General features: G+C 36.6%; 2 protein-coding genes across 7 annotated transcripts in view; both read right to left on the bottom strand.

The window, feature by feature from the left end:
* WDR19 (WD repeat domain 19) overlaps nucleotides 1–16882 on the bottom strand; it is a 41891-nt gene extending 25009 nt beyond the window's left edge. For both annotated transcript variants that reach the window (XM_032685180.1, XM_032685181.1), the window contains exons 1-17: nucleotides 16825–16882; nucleotides 15293–15384; nucleotides 15144–15209; nucleotides 13244–13368; nucleotides 11406–11521; nucleotides 10750–10865; nucleotides 9396–9476; nucleotides 9021–9133; nucleotides 7526–7699; nucleotides 6302–6372; nucleotides 4977–5149; nucleotides 4764–4878; nucleotides 3930–4036; nucleotides 3396–3518; nucleotides 1982–2131; nucleotides 1304–1451; nucleotides 481–685 (exon numbers count right to left, since the gene is read on the bottom strand). In XM_032685180.1, the coding sequence (XP_032541071.1) occupies nucleotides 481–685; nucleotides 1304–1451; nucleotides 1982–2131; nucleotides 3396–3518; nucleotides 3930–4036; nucleotides 4764–4878; nucleotides 4977–5149; nucleotides 6302–6372; nucleotides 7526–7699; nucleotides 9021–9133; nucleotides 9396–9476; nucleotides 10750–10865; nucleotides 11406–11521; nucleotides 13244–13356 (1805 nt within the window). In that variant the 5' untranslated portion in view covers nucleotides 13357–13368; nucleotides 15144–15209; nucleotides 15293–15384; nucleotides 16825–16882. The remainder of the gene's footprint in view (nucleotides 1–480; nucleotides 686–1303; nucleotides 1452–1981; nucleotides 2132–3395; nucleotides 3519–3929; nucleotides 4037–4763; nucleotides 4879–4976; nucleotides 5150–6301; nucleotides 6373–7525; nucleotides 7700–9020; nucleotides 9134–9395; nucleotides 9477–10749; nucleotides 10866–11405; nucleotides 11522–13243; nucleotides 13369–15143; nucleotides 15210–15292; nucleotides 15385–16824) is intronic.
* Nucleotides 16883–17073: 191 nt separating this feature from the next.
* Nucleotides 17074–24658, bottom strand: part of KLHL5 (kelch like family member 5) — a 60108-nt gene continuing 52523 nt past the window's right edge. For all 5 annotated transcript variants that reach the window (XM_032686136.1, XM_032686137.1, XM_032686138.1 and 2 more), the window contains 3 exons: nucleotides 23047–23259; nucleotides 20660–20831; nucleotides 17074–18595 (listed from right to left, as the gene is read on the bottom strand). In XM_032686136.1, the coding sequence (XP_032542027.1) occupies nucleotides 18539–18595; nucleotides 20660–20831; nucleotides 23047–23259 (442 nt within the window). In that variant the 3' untranslated portion in view covers nucleotides 17074–18538. The remainder of the gene's footprint in view (nucleotides 18596–20659; nucleotides 20832–23046; nucleotides 23260–24658) is intronic.

The raw sequence follows: 24658 nt of genomic DNA, 5'->3' as shown, positions 1-24658 counted from the left end.
TATGTTAGAGAAAAAATAAAAAACATTTACTTCTAAGTCATGGAGAGAGAGAGATGTATCAGGAAGAAAGGAAAAAATATACATGTGTACCTTACAGTTCTACCCCTGTTTCTACCACATTTTTTCAGGAAACCATCTGCTTTCCCTACTCTGGCATTCTTTCCATTATACTGATTTTGCATTGCTTCATTACAGTGGGAGTACGCAAGAAGCACCTTCAGACAGTTTTGGAAGAGGCACCACCATATAACCCTGAATCAGTCTTGAAAAAAAATTGCTTTAGCTTTTACTTGACAGTGGAAAAACAAATAAAACACCACTGGGTCACTTATTTTGCTTGGTCTCCATCGACAGCTGTGTGGACTCACAGATCAATCTATCAGTATTCAGCAGGACATTTTTAAATCACCAGGATACTCTGTATTGAGCTTAAGAACAGAAGAAAACAATTTACAGAATATAATTAAAATGTAGATGTACCTTTTCAGCATTAGAGTCTGAGTAAGCATTTGTCTCAGCTTATTAGGTCCAAAGTCTTTCAAATTGCCAAGGAAACAGTGAGTACTTAGACAGATACTGTTTGTTTTCCCACTCTGAGTCTGACAAGTTATTTCTCCATTATACAACAACAAAGGTTTATGGGAATAGGGGACTTCCGTGCCACCTGCCAAAATAATCTTTGATCCTAGATTCAAAGATCAGGAAGAAAAGAAGACATCATGTGAAAATCACTACATGGTAGAAAGTGTAGCAAGCAGGTACAGCTGAAACCACGTATATTTGCAGGGCATTAATTCAAGGTCTCTAATTCTGGCAGTAACCAGTCACTTTACAGTGCATATTTTTCAGTAAAATACAGGACTTAAATCTTCTAAACCTTCTAAAAAGGGTCCTTTTCCAAATGTTTGTAGGGAAATTTCTTAATGTTTCTCTGTCACAAATACAGAAACTGCTATGATTACAATCAATTTTGGTTAACACTGTAAATGAATACAGGTTTTGTCACCCTGATCCTAAGATTTTTCTCATGAACATTTCAAAATACAACTGAAGCACAGTGTGTAACTTTCAGATGAAATATTACAATAGCACAAAGCTTAGGGAGTTAAGATCAAAATGCCTTGTTGGAGCTTTACAGAGAAACCTACAAAGCAACTTATCTTCTATCCATCAGCTGCACTTCAAAACTTCTGTAGTACTATTTATTTTTGTATGCATTTTATTTAAGAAAAATGAAGATTCAGAACATGTTTTACTTTATTAACTAAAATAGTAAATAACTTTTTTAAAGAACTTACAGTACCTTGAATGGAATCCTTATGAAAAACGTAAGTGTACACTTTATCATCATCAAAAGCAACAAAAACACCTGTATCCATTGGCCAGTTTTCCCACAGGATTCCTTTAATAGTTGGTGAGAAATCTGGAATCTCATATACTCTATCATTTACCTACATATAATGCAAAAGTAAAATTACTACCAAGTGACTAAGGAGATAAACTAAATATTCATCCTAGTTATGATTTAAAACTTTAAAAATAATATAAACAGTGCAGAAATATGAGAACTGTATTTAGAAAAAGTTTCTTATAAGCAGTGATTCTGAGTAACAAAAAGTTTAATTCAGAAGTGGAGAAAATGCACATTATATAAATGATATTTACTATTCTTTAAAAAAGGTATGGGGAGAGGCAGTGAAACTGGCAATGCTTGTTGATGGCCTAAATTATCTCTACTTAAATACACCAACACATACATTTTTGAAAACTACCAATCAGAAACTCAGTATAATGAAATTGTCCTGATCTAATATGACAGATTTTATTTCCTTATTAAGTTATCCTCCAGCCTCCTTGCCAATTGCTTCTATCCACATATGTGTTGGTGTGACATAATCTTCTCCATTCTCTATTAAAAACACTATATAGTTAAAGAACATGCTTGTAAATATAAGTGTATGGGTATCCCAAACTAACTTACTGGACAATAGACAAAGCCATCACTTTTGTCATCTATGAAAGCCATTCTGGTTCCATTGGGATCTGGAAAAATCTTTCTCACACTGACAGGATGCCGATATTCATTCACATATTGCCAGTCTTCAATGTAGAAATAACGAATAACTCCAGTCTAACGAGAAAGAAAATAAAATCTTAATAATGACATCAGTAAGTGGTAAGTAGTTAATTACTCTGGTTGTACTTTCTCCCATCTAGAGTACTGAGTGTTTAAAAGAAGTACTTCCAAGTGAATTTTTTTGCTTCCTTCTTCATTCACAGCCTGTTTTGGGCAGGATAGGAAAACTTGAGGCTTTGGGGGGATGGAGAAAGGAGTTGGGAGGTTTGAGCGGTTTTCTGTTGATTTTGACATTTATCTCACTCTGCTTTGTGGAGACAAACTGTATTTAATGTGCAGTTCTCTAAACATGGGAAATGCCTGTCTCATTGCTGAGAGAAGCTTAACCTTCAAACAAAGTTGAAAAATTTGCCTCCAAAGAAGAACCACACATTCTTAAGAACAGATGTACCTAATTCAGGTGAGAAAAGCAACCAAACTGATTTATGATCAAAGCTATATTTCAATCAGTGTCACACTGATTGAAAAGGTAGCTTTTGACATCAACTGTAAAAGTTGCACACATCAAAATGATCGGTTGCAAATTTAGTACCCCAAATTTACCAGTACCAGTTTAGATACTGAGGAGGTGGGAAAGGCCTCAACTGCTGCAAAACCACTCAAGTTATTAAACCAGTGGTAAAACCAGAAACAGTTGTTCTGGCCTTTACTTTGGAAGGTCAGTACATCAGTTGATATCACAAGGAGTACAATACTACAATACCAAATGTGCCCTGTATTCCCAGTGCCAGAAAATATTAAAAGGAAAGGAACTACTCCTCATGCACAGGAAAATCTCCAGAAAAATCCATTAAAAAAATTCTCTTTGGACAAAAGCTTCAGTAGTAAGTCAAGATTTCCATTTATGCTATCACACTTGTTTACCTTAGTAATTTTTGTCCACATTTATCATATCACCACCTAAATCAACAAATTTGCAAGCCAAGTGCTATGTTTTTTTCTTATATCTGGAAGACTTTTTGATTGTCTCATTAATGCAACAGAATTAAATTCTGCTATTAAAATCAGTGTTTTGCAACAAACACTAGTAAAAGCAAAACTTCACCTTCCTGCCAAAGCATGTCATATAAATGCAACAGTAAAGAAGCTGGATGCAATTTTGACTGTATTTGCTTAAAGTTTTTCATAGAAAATAATCCACTCTAAAGTTCACAGATGTAGGGGTTTTTTTTCCTAAAAATATGAGTAGTAATCCAAATAATTCAGATAGAAATACATTCAATCTAAAAAAATCTTTAAAAACAGAAGTAATACTCACATCTGTACCATATAGGAGGAAGTCACTAGTTAAAGCATGGCACAAAATTCGGTATTTATCATCATCTGCTGGGAAAAGTCGTGTTTCTCGTTCTTCCTGAGCACCCAAATCTTCACTTTCTATCTAAATATAAAGAACAGAATGAACTGAAAAACTCCACTGTTAACAATAAGGTATCATAGTGTTGCCTGTATCAAACTGTAAAGAAGTGAGATCAAAAAAACCTTTCATATGCATCCCTTAAAAACCCAGCATCTGCTTCTGTCAGATTCCCAGAGACCTTTAAAATAAAACTTTTAAACAACTGACAAGAAAACGTTTTCTTCACCTTTTCTAGACTAGGTTGTATTTCTGAAATCTACAGAAACTCAACTTTATATTTTAGTTAGCCAGCAAAACAATTCTGAAGAATTTTTAATTTTTATCTCCATTAACTGAAGATCATTCCATTTTATCTCATTTTTAAAATTATATTAACTTGTTCAACTTAGATCAACTCATTAGTTCAGCAATCCAAATTGCCAGAGCTCTTACCATGTGCAACTGGACTTTACCCTCAAAGAGAGCAGCAGCATAATCAGAATTAAGGTGCATACTTGCTACAGTCCCCAGGTACTCCACATCTTTAAGCTTTTTTACATCTAAAGGATTCAAACAAAAAAGAAAAGGTAAAAATATTTTGATTTTGTACAGGTCTTCACTTATCATCAGTTAAATTTGCAGCTGAGTAAGCAGATGTGAAAAACTGACAACTAAGCAGAGAGGAGATAAGTCACTTGTAAATACACTTTCTTCTTAGCAGTCAGAAAACTGGTTAGAAAGTAAAACAGAAACTCCTTCCTTATGCAACCCTCACTTATATTCTTATAGTTTTGATTAATATATTGTTATTGAAAAAAGGTGATGCTTAGAGAAACATGAAAGCTTTAAATCCACTATCTAAAATTTGGATACAGCATAACCAATTTTTCCTTATCCCACACAAGCAACATGAACATCTACAAAACTCTCTGATCATATAGTTCCTAGGTACTTTGCCAAACTTTGTATTTAAAGACACAGACATAGAATGTTTTAAAAGCCTAAAACTCCTTCATTAGTTACCAAGATGATCTCAAAAAACCAAGAAACAGTCTAGGTTTCATGACCAATACCTTGAACATGAAGTTTTAACTCTGTTATTTACAATGCCTTGTCATAACTGCTTCAGTCTGCGAAGATCGTTATCCCATCCTAACAGGACCATATGGTAATTCAAGTTTTTAGTGTGTACAACGTGGAATGTCCAGAACTGCTAAACATAACACTGAATTCGTAAAATGAGACAGAGTACCGCATTAATTTTAAGAGAACTGAATTTATGCTTACTATTCTCTCCAAGTGCATAAAACCAAGCCCGATTGTTCATTCCTACAGCCAGATGATAAACACCAATAGCAACAAAACTGGGCTCTACTTCAACAGAGACTGTGACTGGCAGCTCCTGTAAGAAAACAAAACAAAATAATACAATTTTTATCCACTTTTAATACTTACTTTATTTATATCTACATGAAGTTTAAAAGAAAGAGGTTATCATACTCTCTCCACATGATTGGCTACGGTAACTTCTAGAAGAGAAGTAAGGTATGCAATCCGTGTACTGCAAGCATCTCCAAGGATTGGAAGCTTTGTCAAGAAAACATGAAGGGATCCTCTTCGTGTAGATACTGCCAACAACTGTCCATCATCTGTCCAAGCCAGCTGATCTACACCTAAAACATTCACAAGTTTTTGTAAAAAAAAAAAGATCCTTTCTTTAACTACTGAAACCAAGATATAATTATTTTGCTTTAAAATGTGAAAATGGTAGGAATTAATATATAGCAATATAGGTACTAATGTATTCAAATATAACCAATTAATATAATTCCAAGATTAAATGGAATCAGTCAAACCAAACACATAATTTACTCCTGTAGCAGTTTCCTGAGAGTGAAGTCTTCACAGAATCACAGAACGGTCTGAGTTGGAAGGGACCTTAAATACCATCTAGATACAACCCAATTTCCACTAGACCAGATTATGTATCTGTTACAAAAGTGATCACCTCTCTCCCTGTTTTCCAACACTGACAGTTTATTCAGCACATTCAAAGTGAAACATAATACTGGAAGCAGTTGAGCAGAATTCAATCTTATTTCCCTTATTGCCCAATTAGTAAGTACTAAACACAGAAACAGTGTTTGGTCCTCAGTGTCTGGAAATTCCTATTCATATTTTAACTGACTAATACCAATATTCCAAGGAGACAGGGGAAAACATTATGCTGACAATATCCTAAATTTCTGGGAAAAAAATGAAAAAGGAAGGAAGGTTCTTAGAAATAAAATTCTGGAGGCAACCAGCAACTTGACAATAAATAAAGCATTTACAAATACTACATGAGGAGACAATGCTGGTAACTCATTACTGAAGAAGATAGTTTTGTAACACTGTTCTGGAAGCCACAGACACAAATCCTATATATCAGGATGAAAATAGATAAAGTACCATATGTCAGTACAAGAAATGCTGAAAAGCACAAAAAAACCCCACCAAAAATCATGGAAAGAAGAGGTAACCAGTTAAGTGTATTATTTTAATAATCTTAATATCCTGTATTACAGATTCAAAACCACACAACACTAACTGATTAAATATTCTGAGAGCTGTAATTATCTATCCTTTGAACAGATAAAATATGCTCCCATTTTGCTACTGGTCACTTAATAATTACAACTTGGGACAGAAGGAATTTTTGATAAATTCTATATTTACGCAGTTTTTCCAACAGCAGTACTTTCACTCACAAAAACAGACACCATGAAAATTCCAGTATACTTAATTTGTAAAAATTTCTCTCTTTATGGAGAATGTTAACATACCTTTGTTTTCATCATCCAAGTTTATTATGGCATACATTTCTCTCAGATCTGACAGATCATGGATTTTAATGCTAAAACAAAAATAAACAGTCATTCTCACCCATCTAAATCTCATTTACCATAAACACAAAATGCCTTCCATTTCCTAAAGAGTAACACATACTCAGTTATCCATCACTCCAAATACCATGTCACTATATCACTGTACAAAAATATTTGCTCAGAGAACTAAAATTTGAGGAAATGACACAAATCCAATTTGAAAGAACTCAGGGTTGGGAAACACAGTTATTCCCTTTTGACATGTTACAGTACATGTTAGTTTAAAAACACATTAGTGATCAACAAACAGTGCTTGAAACACAGTATGCAAAAGAATAGCTTTCAATCCTGCTTCACATAAAAAGGGACAGAGTGAGAGTTTATTTGTGCTGTCATGTCACTCAATGTATGTTAAACAGCCCCTAAAGAAATAATCCTTATAGTATAATAGGTGAAGTGCTTGAAGTTGCACCATGCTTTGCTCATAGCTACACCACTCTTGATGTGCAAGTGCCATAAATCAGCAGTCAGTCCTACACAGAGCTGAGGACAGAGAGAATGGTCTGATTCCTACCATCACTTAGTTCCTCTTTTGCTGAAGAATTCAGGTATCACAGAATCAGGGAGCAGCAGATGAGGCACTAAAGAAGCTATTCTATCATATGCACAACACATTTTGGAAGAACTCCAGTCTCTTTAATTATTTTTTCCTTAATTGCTTACACTTTTAGAGTTTTGTCTAGATTGGAGGTAAGACCAAACACCAGGGAGGAGGATATCAGGATACAGGATACAAGCATACTCAGTACAGTTTTAAATTAACTGTTCTCCCATCATTAAGCAGATGTTTATGTTCAATCAATAAATCATAGTAAAGAAATTTGAACTTTTTTGTAATCAATAACATAATAGAAAAAGAAAGAATCAAAAGGAATAATCTATACTAAAGTTTAATTAATTTTTTTGTTTACAATTAATTACAATAAAGTTGATTACAATTGCAGGGATTTTCGTCAATATTACCTTCTAACTTAGGCAGAGCAGCAGCTCCACAGAGCAATTAATCTCATCTTCTTTCCACTCCTTAAGGAGCCTTGGAGCCTTAGGAAGCACAGCTTTAACGCCTGAGAGCTACAGCTGTGGGAGATGCATTCATTCCTTATGTATAAAACTACCACTTACCAATTGTCTCCACATGATGCAGCTTTGTTTAATGACTGGGATATAGCAATGCTGCTTAGATTATCCTTATGATTGTGAGCTTGAAAGATTTCTTGACCTATCTCACGAATGTGTGTAGAAATGACTACAAAGCACCCTCGTGAGAAACCAATCATAATGTAGCCATCACCATACCTGTTACAAAAAACAACAATTAAGAGATCTATTAATGCAATACACAAAATAATTTTTCTTTCAGACTGCTGGAGTAATTGTCAATGCCTCCCTGTAATAGGAAAAATACGCAATTTATGGGAATTTATATATATAACGTAAAACAATATAATATAAAATAGGTTAAGGGAAAAAATTACCAAAGGTTCTTAAAGGACAGAACCATGTTTGTGCCTAGAGTTCACTCATAAATCATCTTTCCTGCATTTTAAAATGCCACTTTACTTTCAGCATGCTGCAAACATGGCAGTGATGCCAGGAGAAAGATTTCTGGTATCTTCATTGGAATAAGCATGCCAGAAGATGGCAACTTTCCTTTCAAGGTTCTGGCCAATTTGGTCCCATCAAAGCCATGTAAAACCAATAATGCCAGTCACTCTGCCCTTCATCATCATCATCATCATCATCATCATGGCTAGGCTTCCTGAATGAAGATTTGGGAAGGGCTCTACCCACATTTGCTACAAGCATGCTGGTGTGTATTTGTAAATGGTCTGTTTACTTTTCATAGTGTCAAGTAGAAATAACGAGGTTAAGGCAGAAATAGTTACAGCATGTAAGTATGAATTAAAATGATATCCCATCAGCTTAATTGCAAGAAAAATCCCTGCAAGGTACACAGTTCAGGTATGCCTTGTTACATATGTGGTCACAAACTAAGAAGCATATCACTACAGGTTTTCTTACGGTTACAGTGTAAAGGAATGTCAATTCCACCTTAACTGAACAGGTATTAAAAGACAAGCTGCAATGATTCAAAGACATAGAAACACCAGAGTTTTGGTACACCAGTTCTTGGTACAGAGTTGAAACTTTTAGCTTAGGTTTTCTTCAAAGGAACACTACCAATGGTATTGCACAGCAGGGAGTCTATAAGAACTTTGCACAACTTTGCAAACCAACAAACCAGCTGAATGATGAAACTCCATCCCTAGTTCTTTCATCATTTACTCATCCAAACAGAAAACAACACATAAACCCTTCAGTTTAATCTTCTGTCAGGACAGGAACATATTAATGTTCTAATAGTGTTTTGAGCACACCAACTGTGATTCCATCTGAAAATACTGCTTTTATAGCCATTGAATCATCAGGTAGAACAATTACAAAATGTAGACTACTTTGTGTTTGGAAAAGAATTACTAAAAAGGGTACAAAACATGCAGGAAAAATCCAGTGTGAGCAAGGGATAGATGATCTAGTTTCCAGCATTTATCAGAAGTACTTGGAAAATACTCAGCTTGTTAATACCACAATGCTTAATTAAGAAAGTTCTGCTCACCATTTGTAGGCTACAATACTGCCGTAAGGCTGCTGAAATTTCAGATCAATCGGGTTATCAGGATCATTCAAATTAAAAAGAAAGAGAGTCTTCTTGCCAACCACTACACTTACCTGCCAATGAATGAAAAGAAAAATTAACTTGGTAAGAATGGCATCACTTTAAAATAAGGCCCTATTTCTTCACTAAAAGATAAGATTTAGGACTTCAAATAATCCTTAAGAATTCCATGGATCTGAATTCTGAGTCTTTATCAATTCAAGAATTTTCCCTACAGCATTAAGTCAGCTCCATTTCCTCAAAGGAAAAGGAAGCAGGTCACATGGAGGGAGATTACTCTCACTTGAACTACAGTATTTTGCAGTGGCTTCTTACTGTGCTTTCCCTGGTTGATATTCTTTCATCAGTCTTCATAACTGAGAACTGCATATCACTGGGATCTGAGCTCACCGAGGTCTGCAAGAAAGAAGTTCAGATTGAGAAATCAACAGTTAGTGTAGCAAATACTCATGGTAAATAACTGCATTATTCCTACCCTTTACAATATAGTGATAAAGATAGACAGATAAAGTTGTCATTGCATTTAGTACCAAAACTAAGAAAAAATGTTGGAGAAAACATGACCTCAGTTTGGATCATAATGACACGTTAGCATAGAATATACTGAAAAAATATCTAGGAAACACAGTTAAGCAACAGTTAGAGACACAAATTCAGACAGAGAAGGAAAGATCCAGATGAGGAAGAAGACTTGTGTGATGATATTACACAGACAGTACTAACTGAAGCAGTATAAAAAAGCTCACTCTGATGCAAATTCAAAGAAGGAAGACCAAGAATAAGGCATACAAGTTAAATATTTACAATGTATTTTAAAATGGGCATACCTGATCTAAGTTTAGCAAGTGACAGCAGTCTAGTTGCTTTTGTAGTCAAAACTTAACAAACAAGCCATGCTTAGATCTCTGCCATCTCAGCTACACTGCTTCTACTCCCTAAGTCTGATAATTTAAAGCACAGGCACACCCTAATAAATTTATTAGGGTATTCTTCTCCAGTTGTGGTTTTCAGACACAATGAAGGAAGCATATTAAATAAACTATGAAAGATTTGTGCTTTGAAAATTTTTAGTGAAAAAGCTGTTCATTAAAGTAAAAATAATGAATTATAATCGTTTGCACATTAGGTAGCAACTGTCATTGCTACCTAATGACAGTTACATCAGGACTGTGATGTATGTAAACAAACAGAATTCTTAACTTGAGGATTTGAGCGTACTTGGAGAAAGCATCAGAATCAAAGCTCTCAACAGAGCAACCGAGGTCCAGCCTAGGAATAATCCTTGCACATCAGAGCCAAGATCTTTGTTAAACCACTCTAAAGCAAAACCAACACTAAAAGGACTTCCTAAAGATGTTATGAAGAGTCACATCAGAGCTCTTCTCTGGGGAAGTCAAACTAAGGCTGTACTCTTACAACAGATACAAAGGATGAGAGAAGTGTATTTAGGCAGGACTACAACAGAATTGCAAAGACTCGAATATCATAAATCACACTGCATAACACAGAGGCTCAGATTCTTAGATATGCCCTCATCCTACATGAGGTTTCCCAAAGGCTCCTTGTCCTTGAAAGCAGTGGGATTCAAAAGGCACAAGATCCCATAGGCCCCAGCTTTCTTGGGAACAAGGAGCATGCCTTAAAATCAACTGTGGGTTAGAAATACTACCTGTCTTATAGTATCCCCTTCCTGATTGCTTATAGTAATCATTTTGTCTTCACCACCTAGAGCCAGGAGGTTTTCAGTACTCCAACAGCCACAAGTAATCTTCTTAGTGTGTTTACCTTGAAAAATGAACACAACCACAAAAAAAAAATCTGTGATGGAAATATACTTAGTTTGGCCACTCACAGATTGTCAGAATGTGAAACAACTTGTCAGAGCAACTACAAATTCAAGAGCCTTTTTTTTTAAATCTTCTGCTCCCAGATGGAAGTCTTTTGACCTTACAGGAAAAGGCACAGCCCTCGTTCTTCCACTTCTTTGCACGGAATTTCTGGGGACTGTTATATCCTTAGCCTTTATGCCCAAAGGTACTTCAAGCATGTAAGAAAGAGTAACATAGCAACAAGAACAACCACACAAATCCTTTGCAAAAAAGATAACACAAGTTTCCTGTGAGACAGTGTCAGGCATGTATATATATATATATTACTTACTTCACTGTAAAAATACTCTGCTAAGTAAAACAAACCAGAAGGTGCAAGTTGAGTATATGCACATTTTTTACTAGTATGTACATATAGAGAACTAAAAAGGAATCTAAGCACATTAACAAAATTATACTTTCACATAAGTAAGATTAGTTTCAAACCAATGCATACCAAGAACAGAAATCTTGCGAGAAGTCTGATGGTTATATATAAGTAAGTTTCCTTTTGTTGTTCCAACAGCAAGTAAAGTTCCAACTCGAGACCATAACAAGAAAGACATTGCATCCCTGAAATAAAGACAATTTTTACTTTTTATTATAAAGATTGCTTTCATGTGCTTAGATATGAAAACATTTTGCATATTTGTTTTGCAATTCTATGAAATCACACAGATCAAGAAGAATTTTTAAATTATGCAAAAGTTCTCTACAAATATCAGAAATATTTAAGTACATACAAAATAGTAAAAGTATTAAAAAGTTGTATGAGTGATGTAACATGACTTGTACAAACAGAAATGTGTCTACAAACATCAACAGTTTTTGATAGGTAATTTGGCCAAATACACAGCTTTACTCAAAGATTCCATGAAGGTACATGAAACTTTCCAGTCACTTTTTGTATTTTTTTTTACTTCAACTCAAAAGTGAATAGGTCTCATTCTAGTCACTGTAATAAGGAAGCTAGAAAGATCCATTTTAACTTGAAGTTTCAGATACAGCAGGGCCTGTTTTGATGTATATTTAAGGCTACACAGACAGTTACTATAAATAATGTTAAAAAGAAAAAAGCCTCCAGCAAAAAAAAAAAAATCAATCAGGATTTTCTAATTAGTGCAGTCCCTCCCATCTTTTTAAATTTTACTGTAAGCATGCAGTAGCAGTTTGAAACAAATTTCAGATATTGACATGTAAAATGATCTCCAATTTTATTTGGTTTGCATATGAGGGATTTTGTTTGTGCTTCTCTAATTTCAGAAAGGGACGGATACAAGAAAAGCCCGATTATCCCACCCTTTATACGTCTTAGTGCTTATTCTGCTTGAACAATAACACTGTGACAAAAGAAGCATTAAGGACTCAAACTGAGATATCCTTTTCTAGCAAGACTGCCTCCAGTAAGAAATTTACCTCTAATATTAGAGAGTAAGATCATGAAGGAACTACAATTACTGTATACTCCATTCTGCTAAGTACCTTCTACGTTCTTTTTTGCTTGCATGCTAGCAAGTTACTCTTCCCCCCAAAGTATTTGTTCACACATGAAAAGGTACAATATGGTCTATTCATTCACACAGTGTAACATGTATATACATCTTAACATAGGACAGATTTGCTTCCACTCTCTTTCTTACAGACAGAATGTTTATGTAGAATGCAAGAATTTGGTGGAATAGATTCAAGGAAGCCAAAAGTTTAATTGTTAAACCAAGCTCATTCATTAACCCAATGCTTGATTGTTATGCAGACCTCAGAAGAGTTTAAAGTCTGTGGCCAAATTCATAAAGGTAAGGCTTTGAACCTTAGAGTAGGGTCGCCTTAGATATCTCCTCCCATCCTAAACCCGTAAATATGGCTTTGTGAATAATGTTTTAGTTCCCTTACAAATCAAAGAGGAAAAAATCCTAGCACTACTGAAATCACTTCCTTACTTTTAAGTTCCCTTTAGGGAATGTGAAATACTAAAGAGAAAGTGTAGCCAGTGAGTTGCTACCGCAAAGCGAAACATTGAAGAGAAGCTCTCTAGAGACTTTGGCACTGCTGACACACAAGAAAGAAACAAAACCCCTATAAACACTAAAATCTCCATGCACAACAAACACTTCAAAACCAGCAACTCTTATAAAAATACTTTAGCAACAAACTGTAGCATATTATTTTAACAGTATATGTACTATGCGGACTCCAGTAAAAAATGATCTTGCAATATATCCTCCACATCAACAAGTCACAGTGCTCCCAGTATCTAAAAAAAGATGTTAAAAAAACATGTTAAAAAAAATTTCTTACCTCATGCCACTGTCTACTTGGCTTGTTTTGTTTGTGATCGCATCCCACAGAAATATGGCGCTAGATTTGTCTGTGACTACTGCTAAAGTATCTCCATCCTTATCCCAGTCCATAGCAACACAGTACTGAAGAAAAGAGAAATCACTAATAATGTTAAAATATGTTTGTAAGAGTACAGAAACAGCCAGAACTATGCAGCTGAACTCTCTGTTCTTTTTTCTTCCATGCAAACCCACAACAGACTGCAGATTTATCTGTAAACTGTACTTTTATAGCAACCACACACTTACTCAAATCTCATTGAAATGACAGAGGCTGAAAGGAAGGTCATAAAAGAGAGATTGCTACCTTCTAGTACTTGAACTACTGGCACCTTGATTTTCAAGAGACAGTGAAAATCCCCTGCAAGGTTCTGGTTCATTAGAGGCCATTCAGAGTTGGGATTATTTTTCTCAACAAGTCTAATGAACTTGGACAAGAAATCTATGCAGAAGCAGGAAAAATCTCTACTTGCAAATAGCTCCTATAATGAAGAGGAGAGCAGACTTACCCATAAGTCTCTAGTGAATTGAAAACAGTGTTGTTCACAACATGTATTTAAAGCACATATGCTGCAGACCAAGAACCTATGTCACCTGACACCACTCTTTCTAGATAAGTAAGTTGAAAGTTTCAGGTTAAAAGGGTAGCTCTATGAAAAATTTCACACTCACTACCATTCAAACGAAAACTCCTGCTGCAAGCAGTTTCAAAAGTGTCCTACAGAAACACACACTGCTATAAATGAATTTAGTAAGTCTTCAGTTCCAGGTTCTCCTATCTTTCTTTTTAAAACCTCAGCAGTTTATTCCAGAGAAAGAGTATAGTCTATTCCCTAAATACACTCCTGAATACCTAACAGCCAATCACAACATCGTGAACGGGAACAAAGACAAAAAAGAAAAAAATAGGGGAAAATGCAAATTGGTAAGCAGGAAACAAAACAAATTCTATCAACATAATAGTGAGAGGCTTGTAACATCAGTAAGTATAGCAGAGAATATTTGACACTCTGAACTCCATTCTTATGTAAGGAGAGGTCCAGCAGTTAATTGCAATTGGTTAACAGTTAACCAACAAATAAAGAAGCAAAGTTTGGCCTGACAGGAGAACCTCCATGTAAGCACACTTATTTCTGTTTAAACTGCATATCACAAAAATTGAAATTTATTCCAGTAGTAGCAAAGAGAATTTATTCATCAATCACAGCAAAAGGTTGGAAACAATAATTCAAAAGAACTACCTAACACAAGTAGAAGATTTCCTGGCAGGCCTCAAAAAGTCAACACTATCCAATCTACTATAAGCAGATGTTAATTATTTCAAAAAGCCTTTAGGAGATGTGGTTATTATACAAGTATCTTCTACTCTTTGCCTCGCCATGAGAACATAACACTATTATAAAACTGGTTTTGATGTTATATGTTTCCCTCAAGGAAAGGCTCACATCTGTCCATCGATAACGTGGTGCTATCAGTGTCCATCAGTAAGGCAGACACACCTTCACACCACCCTCGCCAACCCACACGACAGCAGAGGATTCCCAGTCCAACACAAGTTCTTCCCAGAGTTCACCTCTGATTCCACACAGCTTTCCTCACTTATGCATGGTGCAAAATACAGCACAGAATAGGCTGGGCTATTGATATTACCAAGCAAAAGAGACTGACATAGTCCATGTTAAGAATGGCTCCTGACCCAAACAGCAAGATGTGAGTTACAAGTGAGTCTGGTGAAGACAATAAGAATTGCATCTCTTGGTTTGGTGCAACGTGTCACATTGTCCCGGTACCTCACTAGAAGATAAGCATTTTTAAAGAAAAAACCAAAAAACCTAATTTAAACCCATCTTAGTACCTACCCTGGTAGGCTGATTTCATTTCTCTTCTGACCATGACGATCAAAAATTTTCACAGCACGATCACCTCTACAAAAGATTAATATATAGAATAAATCCCTTCTTGATCGCTAATTTCTATGGACAAACACAATAAATACTTGCAATCTTACCCTGTTACAGCAAGGAAATTTCCTAAAGTTTTCTGCCAAGCAAACTGCACAGGGGAACCAGACCAAGCTTTTTCATACAGACTGAATACTTGCTGGGGGGAAAAAAAACATATATGGGAAATTATACATCTTAAAATCATAAGCATGTAACAATACTACAACTTTCTAACATGTTAGAAACTGAGTACCGTGGAGGTAAAAAAACCTCAAACTAATCCAAACACAACTTCTGTGTGATTCTAATGCACCAAAGTAACAACATTCCACATAATAAATCTTTGGTTTGAGTGGAAAAAATTGAATTTTCTGATAATGGGTGTCTGCATTAAGAACTCTATCACAACTAATATTTTTTCTCTTAGTTACAGGAATTAAAAAATTGCATGAGACTCTCCTGTTCCAGTTCAAAGACCAGAAAGGTAGCAGTTTTCCAAACTTCATGGAGAAGTCGGGGACCAGACAGCATCCTTAGTTTGTAAAACACAGAAGGATCAACATTTAATCTTTTAAAGACAGATAACCATTTGTTACTCTGAACTGTTGGGTCTGAAAAGCAAAGACCTTAAAGCAACCTACTGTAAAAAAAGATTCTGACTTCCAACTGAGAAAGTTTCTGAACTTCCTTTTCCTTTCACAATACCTGTACGGATTTTTCTGTAACCTGGGTGTAAGATAAAGCCCACAACTTTGTTTCACAGCTTGCTATCCTGACGTATACCCCTCCCACATGATCAGATAAACACAAACATGCGGTGTCCATCCAGTGTCCAAATGTTTGCAAGGCTTGCTCAAGGCATTCTTCACACTGAATTTGCATTTTACTCACTAGAAGTGCAAAAATACAACCACCACATGCCACAAGCACAAATGACATCGGACAGTTATGTCTGATTTGGAAAAAATTTGTAAGAGTCCAGAGGAGGGCCACCAAGGTGACTGGAAGGATGGAGCCCCTCTCTTGTGAGGAAAGGCTGAGAGAATTGGGAATGTTCAGCCCGGAGAAGAGAAGGCTGCGGGGTGACCTAATTGTGGCCTTCCAGTACCTGAAGGGAGCCTACAAGAAAGAGGGACAGAGACTGTTTACAAGGTATGTAGCGACAGGACAAGGGGAATGGCTTCAAACTGAAGGAGTTTAGATCAGATATTAGGAGGAAGTTGTCTGCTGTGAGTGTGGTGAGGCACTGGAATGGGATGCCCAGGGAAGGTTGTGGATGCCCCTTCATACAAGTGTCCAGACCAGGTTGGACGGGTCTTGGAGAAACGTGGTCTAGCAGGAGATGTCCTGCCTATGGCAGGGTGGTTGGAACTAGATGAGCTCTCTTCCAACCTAAGCCATTCCACGAGAAAGAAAACAATACGGGAGTGCAGGTAAGCACGTCAGGCCCCCCATTTGCTGGCGGCCGGCGCTTCTCGCCGCAACCTCCCTTCCCTCCCACCCCCTCCCCTCCCCTCCGACCCCCGATCGGAACCCCCCGACCGCCGCCCGCCCCACAGCTCCCCGGCCCCCCGGTACGGCGGCCGGACTGACCCACCTTCATCGCGGCCCCCGAGCCCGGCCCAGCGCCGGCACCGCGCATGCGCCGCCCGCCCACGGCGCCGCGGTCGCCCTGGAGACAGAGAGGGCGGAGGGGGCGGCAGAGCCCAGCCCGGCCCGGCCCCGGGAGGCCGCGGCCGTCTGGACCGTGTGTGGGCGGTACTGAGGGGAAAGTGGGTTTTTCCAGAGCGCGGGCACACAGAGCGGGTTCTAATCTAGGGAATAAATGCAGACACCCAGCAACAAAGCCTCTTGAGATCAGCTGTATTCCAACTGCGAAACTTCCATCGCAATGTCTCACTCATTTCTTTTAAAACAATAAATAGTTCGCCGAGAGCGTTAAAATACACGTTTAAAATTACAAATGTACAAAGGACTTCGGGTATCGGACACTTCAAATTTAAAAAAAACCCCAAAAAACAACCAACCAAAAAACCCATTCAATGAGTTCACATCTTCCCGTTTTTCACACGCGGTGCTGTTTGGGAAACATAAGAGACAAGGCACGGAAAAGCAAATACAAAAAGGCTTCTCCCGAGAACATTTAGACCATTCAAAGCAATTTGGTGTAACAGCATAGGGCTTGAGAAAGGCAAATTGCAAAATATCTGAAAAGAACAGGTAATTGTTAAATACAGTAACTAACTACAGTCCTTCGAGGCACACTCATGCTTCTGTAAGATGCTGAACACGCTTAAGTGGTGGCAGCTAAGCATCTTGCAGGATCGGACTCTTTAAATTTTTAAATAACCTTACAGGAAAGACAGACAATTTCTTCATTTTATAAAATTATACATTTCAAAGTAGTGCAAAGCCTCATGTAAAAATGTATTTAGTCTAGATGTAATGGAATGCTTCAAAAATTCCAAAGTGCAAATGTTAAACTTAAATCGGTTAACTGTTAATCACACTTTAGAATTCTTCCAATAACTCACACAAATAGCAAAGTAAATATAAGAATCAAAGTAGAGAAAAAGGTATGATGTTCTGCATCTTGCGTAAAAACTTTGAAAATCCAAAAAGTACACTAGATGTCAAAAATATCTGTCAAAAATTATTAAATAGCAGGTTTCTGTTAGCATAATAAGACAACATTTAAAATAAGGCTTTGGTTAAATAAAAAGTTTGCTAAACTAGGAACGATGATGAAAAGTGCAAAAGATTCACCAAATACACAACTTCATTTCCAAGGCAGGCATTATGCTTGCCATTTACAATAGTTTGCATTGGTTTGTCAGCCTGTGTTGTAATTGCTCAGATACCTATAGCCAAATTTGTTTATTACAGGCAAATTAAATATACGGGGTCCAATCCTATAGTTTCACCCAGATATAGACCCAAATATATCAAAGTATATCCATTTATAGCATCATTCCTCTGCTTGTTTAGGGAAATCAAGGTCCTGGATCTGTAACAGTTGATTATTATAGTGAGTTCACTCATTTTCTTAGCGCTTCCTAAACACAAGTCCTCTACTGACAACCAGCAGGTTGCAGCTGATTTTCTTACAAACAGAATTCTTGTAACATATGAATAACAATTTTTTTAAAAGTGCTTAATATTGGTCCATAAGAACAACACGTTCCCATCAGCTTCAGACTGTGCTGTGGTAGGTATGCTGCAGCTGGTGTTGGTGCACTGGTAGTTTGCTTGAGGAAAAAGGAATTGTCTGAGTCTATGCAGGAGAATGTCACCTTCATGGAGATAATAATTTACAGTTTTACAGTCACAACACATGCTCCAGCTCTTCCTAAGCACAGTGGTGCAACCTGTAAATAAAGAAACAAAGCAACCATCCATGAGATAAATGCACTCAGCTTTAAATAATTTTCTTCCCCTAACTGTACAGCTGCAGTAGAGTGATAATATCACCCACGCTCTGTTAATGTGACTTACAAATTGGTCCAAACTTGGATACAAACTCACAGAAGAGGTAGAGATATTTTATATAATAGAGTGAAGCATTCTGAAAGCAATACCAAGTCCCAAGAACATCAAGCAACTCTTATTGATAATTTAAATTATTCAGTATCACAGAAAAAAGAAACCTTTGATATAGTACAAACTGGATACCTGAGCTAGACAGTCTGACAACTGAGTAATGGTTGGCAAAATGATGCATTTGTCACAAACAGAAAATGACAAAAATGATAGGGGCAACCTCTCCCTTTCACTTGAATATTTGACAAAATCCTGTTAAGAGTTCTTGAAATCAGAATAATTTCCCAGACTTTATTCTTTAATTGTAAACAGAAGTTGCTTCTGGCAAGATCCTTTTCTGCTGAGATTCTGCTGGACTTGAACAGAGGACAGCAGTTTCTAACACTCACCTTGGCTTCCCCTTTTAACCTTCATCGTATTGGAGTGCATGTGAATAGCACACCAAGCACTAGAGAGATCATCCTGAAGACAAAAAAGGCTGTTTATGCCAACTCCCCTATTTATTTTTTTCCCAGGAACAACAGACTTATCCTGGGCTGTCTGTAGCTCTGGCAAACTTCATCTGAGGAAAATTCCACAACCCTCTTCTGAAGTGTGTGTGGATTAAAGCAGTGTCAGACTGCTGACATAACAAGACAGAAGGAAGGTGCACAAACATTTCCAAAACCCTCTAAGAAGGGTTTGAAACTCTCCTATATATTGAGATCATGGTATTCAGTGAGGTATAGAGGGTCAAGGCTAAGGATACACAGGTACATACAGATGGTCACCACCTAGACACCATGCGGGATTTATTTAGGTGCAGTGGTGAGAAGCACAGTTTCTGTCCTCTGGTACATTGTTTGTTTTTCTTTAGCAGGACAAACAATGCCAGGGTTATCATCACCAGCACCAGTACCAGCGAAGGCCCCAAGCTCTGATAAGCCTCCTTGATGACTTGTGTTTTAAGACCTTGCAGCATTATGAAGTGGGGGGAAATGGACAGATGAGTTTTCTGTGTTTCAGAGATTTTGCTAGACGGCAATGTAGTTCTCTTTTTGAATTAAGAATCTGCAGTTATTACGGGGATAGCATATTCAGGTGGTCAGAATTCAGCTGCCTAAATAGTGGTGTCTGATACTATTTCAGATGACCCTGGACATTCATTCTGGTCTGCAACTGGACTCCAGGAGAGCCTTCGCCTCCCATAGATTCTGTGCTGTATCTGTCAGCCTTCTGTGGATGTAGATGCCTTAGGGTATCTCAAATGGCATTAGATACCAAAGGACAGCCAGCTCAGGATGTCCTTGTGTGTGCTCTTCCAACAGAGAGGTACATTCCTGGAGCTATATAAAAGTAACCAAGCTTTGAACAGACAGTAATGGTTTCTGATCGTGGACTGAAGAATTATTTTTTTTAAAGCTGCAAAAAGAAAAATGGGAAAAGGCTTTCTGAAGGTTGCACACACTATACATTGCATTCACATTAGGAAGGTATTATTTATGAAAAGATGACCAAAACCTTGAAGAAATCAATGAACTTGTTGAGAGACACATTAGAGCTAAAACTAATCCACATTTATCATTTATCTTCAGAATGGGAAGTCATGTAAACAGAACCCTTTGTGACAGTTTTGGGAACATGTCAATACATTTTATTAAAACTAGTTGAAATTGTCAAAGAAAATAGCCATACTCTTGCCAAAGAAAGAAGACAGTTTATTAAAAGTTAACAACTGTCTTTTCGAGGTAAGTCATCTCAAGAGGGTACACAAAGGAAAAAAAGGGACATTCAAAACAGACTAGTAAGAAAGTGCTTTTTAGAGAAGGAGTTATTTAAATTCTCCTTGTAAAAACAGGCACACTTGAAATAACAAGATTAATAGTAGTGCATGATCTGATGAGAAACTATACCTGTGTCCATTCATTTGTCTGGGGATCATAAGACTCCACTGTATTAAGGTATGTTTGACCATCATATCCTCCAACAGCATACAGCTTGTCACCAAGAAGACATACTCCCACTGCATCTCTGCTAATGCTCATAGAGGCCACAGCAGTCCACATATCTGTTTTGGGATCATACCTAAAAGATAATTTGTGTTAGGCCTAAAATTGTTGCCAAAGCTCAGCAGGAAAAATGTACTGGAATTGATGCTGTCAAGGTAGTAGAAAACAGGAGAGTAGAGATTTGGGTGTTAATTTCAAAGGACTTCTCCCCCTCAAATTCCCTCCCTTTGAGACTTTTTCTTTAGTCATCTGGTAACACAGTACTATCTAGTATCTACTTTGTGTTGCTTTCCATGTATAAATACAGACGTACATACAGCTGCTCTTACTACGTTTTTTGGGTCTAAACATATAATTGCACAAATAGTTCTGCTGTTACACTGTAGTAGAGCAAGTGCTGGCTTTAAATGATAAATACTATATGTCAAAGCACAGGCTGTTAAAATTCAGTGTGATACTAAAGAGAGTTACTTGCCATGGAAGATTATAATTTTCAAAAATATCACCCCCAAAACCCCAAAACAGTTCGAAAAAATTCTGGGTGAGATGCAAAACCCTTAAGGTAATTTACAACACTTTTAAAATCAGATGCATCAGCACAGTAAATGGCAGATGGTTTAATGAAAAACATTAAATGTGGTTCTAGAACAGTACCAACAGCCTTTACAAGTCAAACTGAGAACTACATATGTTCATGAGTTCATGATATGCTTAGGTCAAGGAATATATTTTAACTTGACTGAAAGAGATAATGTTAAGATTACAGATGCCTACAGAAGAAGTGATCTAATCCCAGAGCTCTGAAGGGCTCCAAAGAACTATACAAGAAAATATTATTTGGCTTAGAGGTCATCTAGATCACACTTGCTAAAAGCAAGTTTGGAGTATACTAGTCTTAATTTTTTTGCATGAAGACCATAGATATAATGAGCTCCAACAATTTTACCTGCTGTTCTCTAATCAAAGTATTACATAATCATAACATAAAAACACTACCTGAAGCACATATGCAAATAGAAGAGGGGGATTAGTAAGCTACATCTAGAAATTACTTTTCAATTTATTTTATAACTTATAAATCATTTTATTTATCTGAGAAAAACAACTTTTATTGCAAATACAGTGGTAGACAAATATTCAGAAGCTTAGTGTGGTAATTTTTTAAAGGAACTAGTTCCATGAAGTTGATAGTCCTCTTAAAGAGCAAGGACAAAATGTATTACAAGATGATTCCTATTTACTGAAGTCATGTGTTCTGTAACTTTTTTCAGAGAATACTGATGTAGAAAAATACAAGGACCTATTACTTTCTCTTGGGCTTCTAATTATCTGTATTGCTCTAAAAATCTGGTATTTACTAAGATGTAACTTCGTATATGCAAACCTTTCTGGGGTCTTTTTAGTGCAAATTCCACATGTTAAGTGGTATGGGCCACACTATGTATTTTTGGGTCTCCTAGGACTCTGAAAGATTGAAAACTACAGCTTTCTTGGGGTGTTTTTTGTGGCATGTTTTTTTATTTTGGTTTGGTTTAGTTTTTGTTTGTTTGGAATTTTTTTGGTGGAGAGTGAAACATAAGTCCTGGTATTAATAAATCTAGTAAAAGGAGAATATGGGTGGTGAAGACTCACTGTAAGTGTTGGGAAATAACAAGAAAGAAGAAAAGTTTTACAATTTGAGGGGGGGGGGGGGGGCAAGGAGAGAATTAAAGCATATTTCAGAAATACCTAAAATACCAGTGAAGACTTAATGCCAGTGCATTATGAAGTATTTACCATCTTTTAAAAATTATTTTATAGATCACATGTGCTTCTGCAATTCATTAATCATTTTACATAAAGACATACCAACTTAGGAATGACTGAATTCCATGTCAGTTTCCAAGTCTCATCAGGCGATACAAAAAGAGTAAAACCTGTCTGTTAACTCCTTTGAAAGTTATTATATGAATAGATACAGACTTCTTGTGTGGAAAAAGTTCTGCTCCGTTTTTAAAAGCATTCAATTCTAAGTTGTTCTCAGTTATCAATCATAATTTATGCAATAAAATTGTTTAAAAAATCTAGATGAATTGCATTAGGGAGAATTTGCTTTAAATAATCTGTCTTGGTAACAGATTGAATCATAGTATGATTACACAACATGTTTTTATATGTAAGTTTCCTCTGTTCCTAATAAATATAACACAACTATTTTACTGGGTTTCTACTCACAGCTCTTTCCATAAATCACTCCATCAATTAACACTATTAGAATCACATAGCAGGATGCACCTTCATCAGGATATTACCTTTCCACGCAGTCTGACAGCCTGGATGTTAAGTTTGATGCTGGGGCATCATGGCCACCTATTGCATACAAGAACCCGTTCCAGGTGGTTACACCCACACCACCTCTTCTTTTTGACATCTGAGCACAGAGAGTCCATTTGTTTGTATGAGGATCAAAACATTCTACTGACTTAAGACATGAACTTCCATCTCGACCACCAACTGCATAAAGCCTAGAAAGTAAAAAAGAAAGTAAATAAATGTTGTCTGAACAAGACAGTTTCCAGTGAAATATGAAGGATTTAAAAAGTTTGTTAAAAAGGGAAGTTTAGAAGGAGACTCTAAACTTTCAATAAACTGTTCTGTTGCAAAAACTCAGATAAGATTTTCTCCAATCTTTCCTGGCTCTGGTTCATGAATGACAGCACTATGTTAAGTCCCTCACACCCACTAGGTGGCTCAATTTGCTCAGTCCTAACGAAAAGGTTTCTAGCATTTGGTACTAATAAAGGATTTCAACTTTTTGGAAGGGCTAGAATGAAAAAATTTGGTTTAGGAGCAATCCATCACTGATGAATCTTTAATCCAGTAATCAAACTGGATAAAGAGTTTATGCACAGAGTTTATGACCAATCTAGGTATAGAAGCAGACGTGCCCAGCACTGTTATTTGGAAAAGTAAGAACACAGAAGCCATTCTAAAAGGAAGTAACACATCAGAAGTAAAATCCAGTAAGAGAGATCACCTGAAATAACATTAATGAAATACTTTCAGAGCCTAAGGCACATTATAGTATGGTTAAATAATCAAATAAACATTAGATACTGTATATAATGGTAACGTGAACAATTTACAACAGTTACCATGAAGCACTATTCAGGATGTCCACAGTTAATACTGTGGCTTTTTAAATATACCGACCAACAAATTTGAATACAAACATAATGTAAATATGATTTATTGAGCTAGTAGTTCTCAGTAACAATTTTAATACTCTTAAAAATAATTCCATGGAAGTTCCCATGTTTAGTAACACAACTTGTTTAACCTAAGGAATGTACTGAAGGATACTGAAAAACTCTGTTGCAGTTCCATAAAGTTCATGACTAAGAATCAATCCTTTATGCAATGTAACATTTAAATGAAGTCTCCCACTTTACCTTCCCCAAAAACATGACAGAGTTTTGATCACTTATGCAGTGACTTCCCATTTTGGACATGGAGAAAGACATATTAATTTCTCTATATGAAGGTTTTGAGCCAATCATCTGAAATATATCAAGTTGCAGACAGATGTTACTAGAAAGTGCAGAAATTACTACTCCTGCAGCTGAAATACTGCATGCACTTCTAAGATTTTCAGCTGTAGGCATCTAGGGTCATTGCCTCTATTAAGAGTCTACTCAATGTTCTACAATAATGGTGGCTTTAATTCTGGTGCTTTTCACCACACCTGGAATCCTCTGCTGAATATATAGGAAGCTTTAAACCTAGCTTAGACATTTGAGACTGCAGTTCCAGGGCAGTCCAAGGCACTCTGTTTGCTGGTTGTTCAAGTTCATCCCTCCTTCCTGAGCATTTCCACTCATTCTTGGAACTTGTTCCAGATCTCACAGTACCCTTTGTAGGTGC

This window comes from Chiroxiphia lanceolata, chromosome 4 (genome assembly GCF_009829145.1).
Source record: "Chiroxiphia lanceolata isolate bChiLan1 chromosome 4, bChiLan1.pri, whole genome shotgun sequence".
Lineage (NCBI taxonomy): Eukaryota > Metazoa > Chordata > Aves > Passeriformes > Pipridae > Chiroxiphia > Chiroxiphia lanceolata.
Note: the sequence above shows the minus strand (reverse complement) of the source record. Positions and strands in the feature narration are given on the sequence as shown.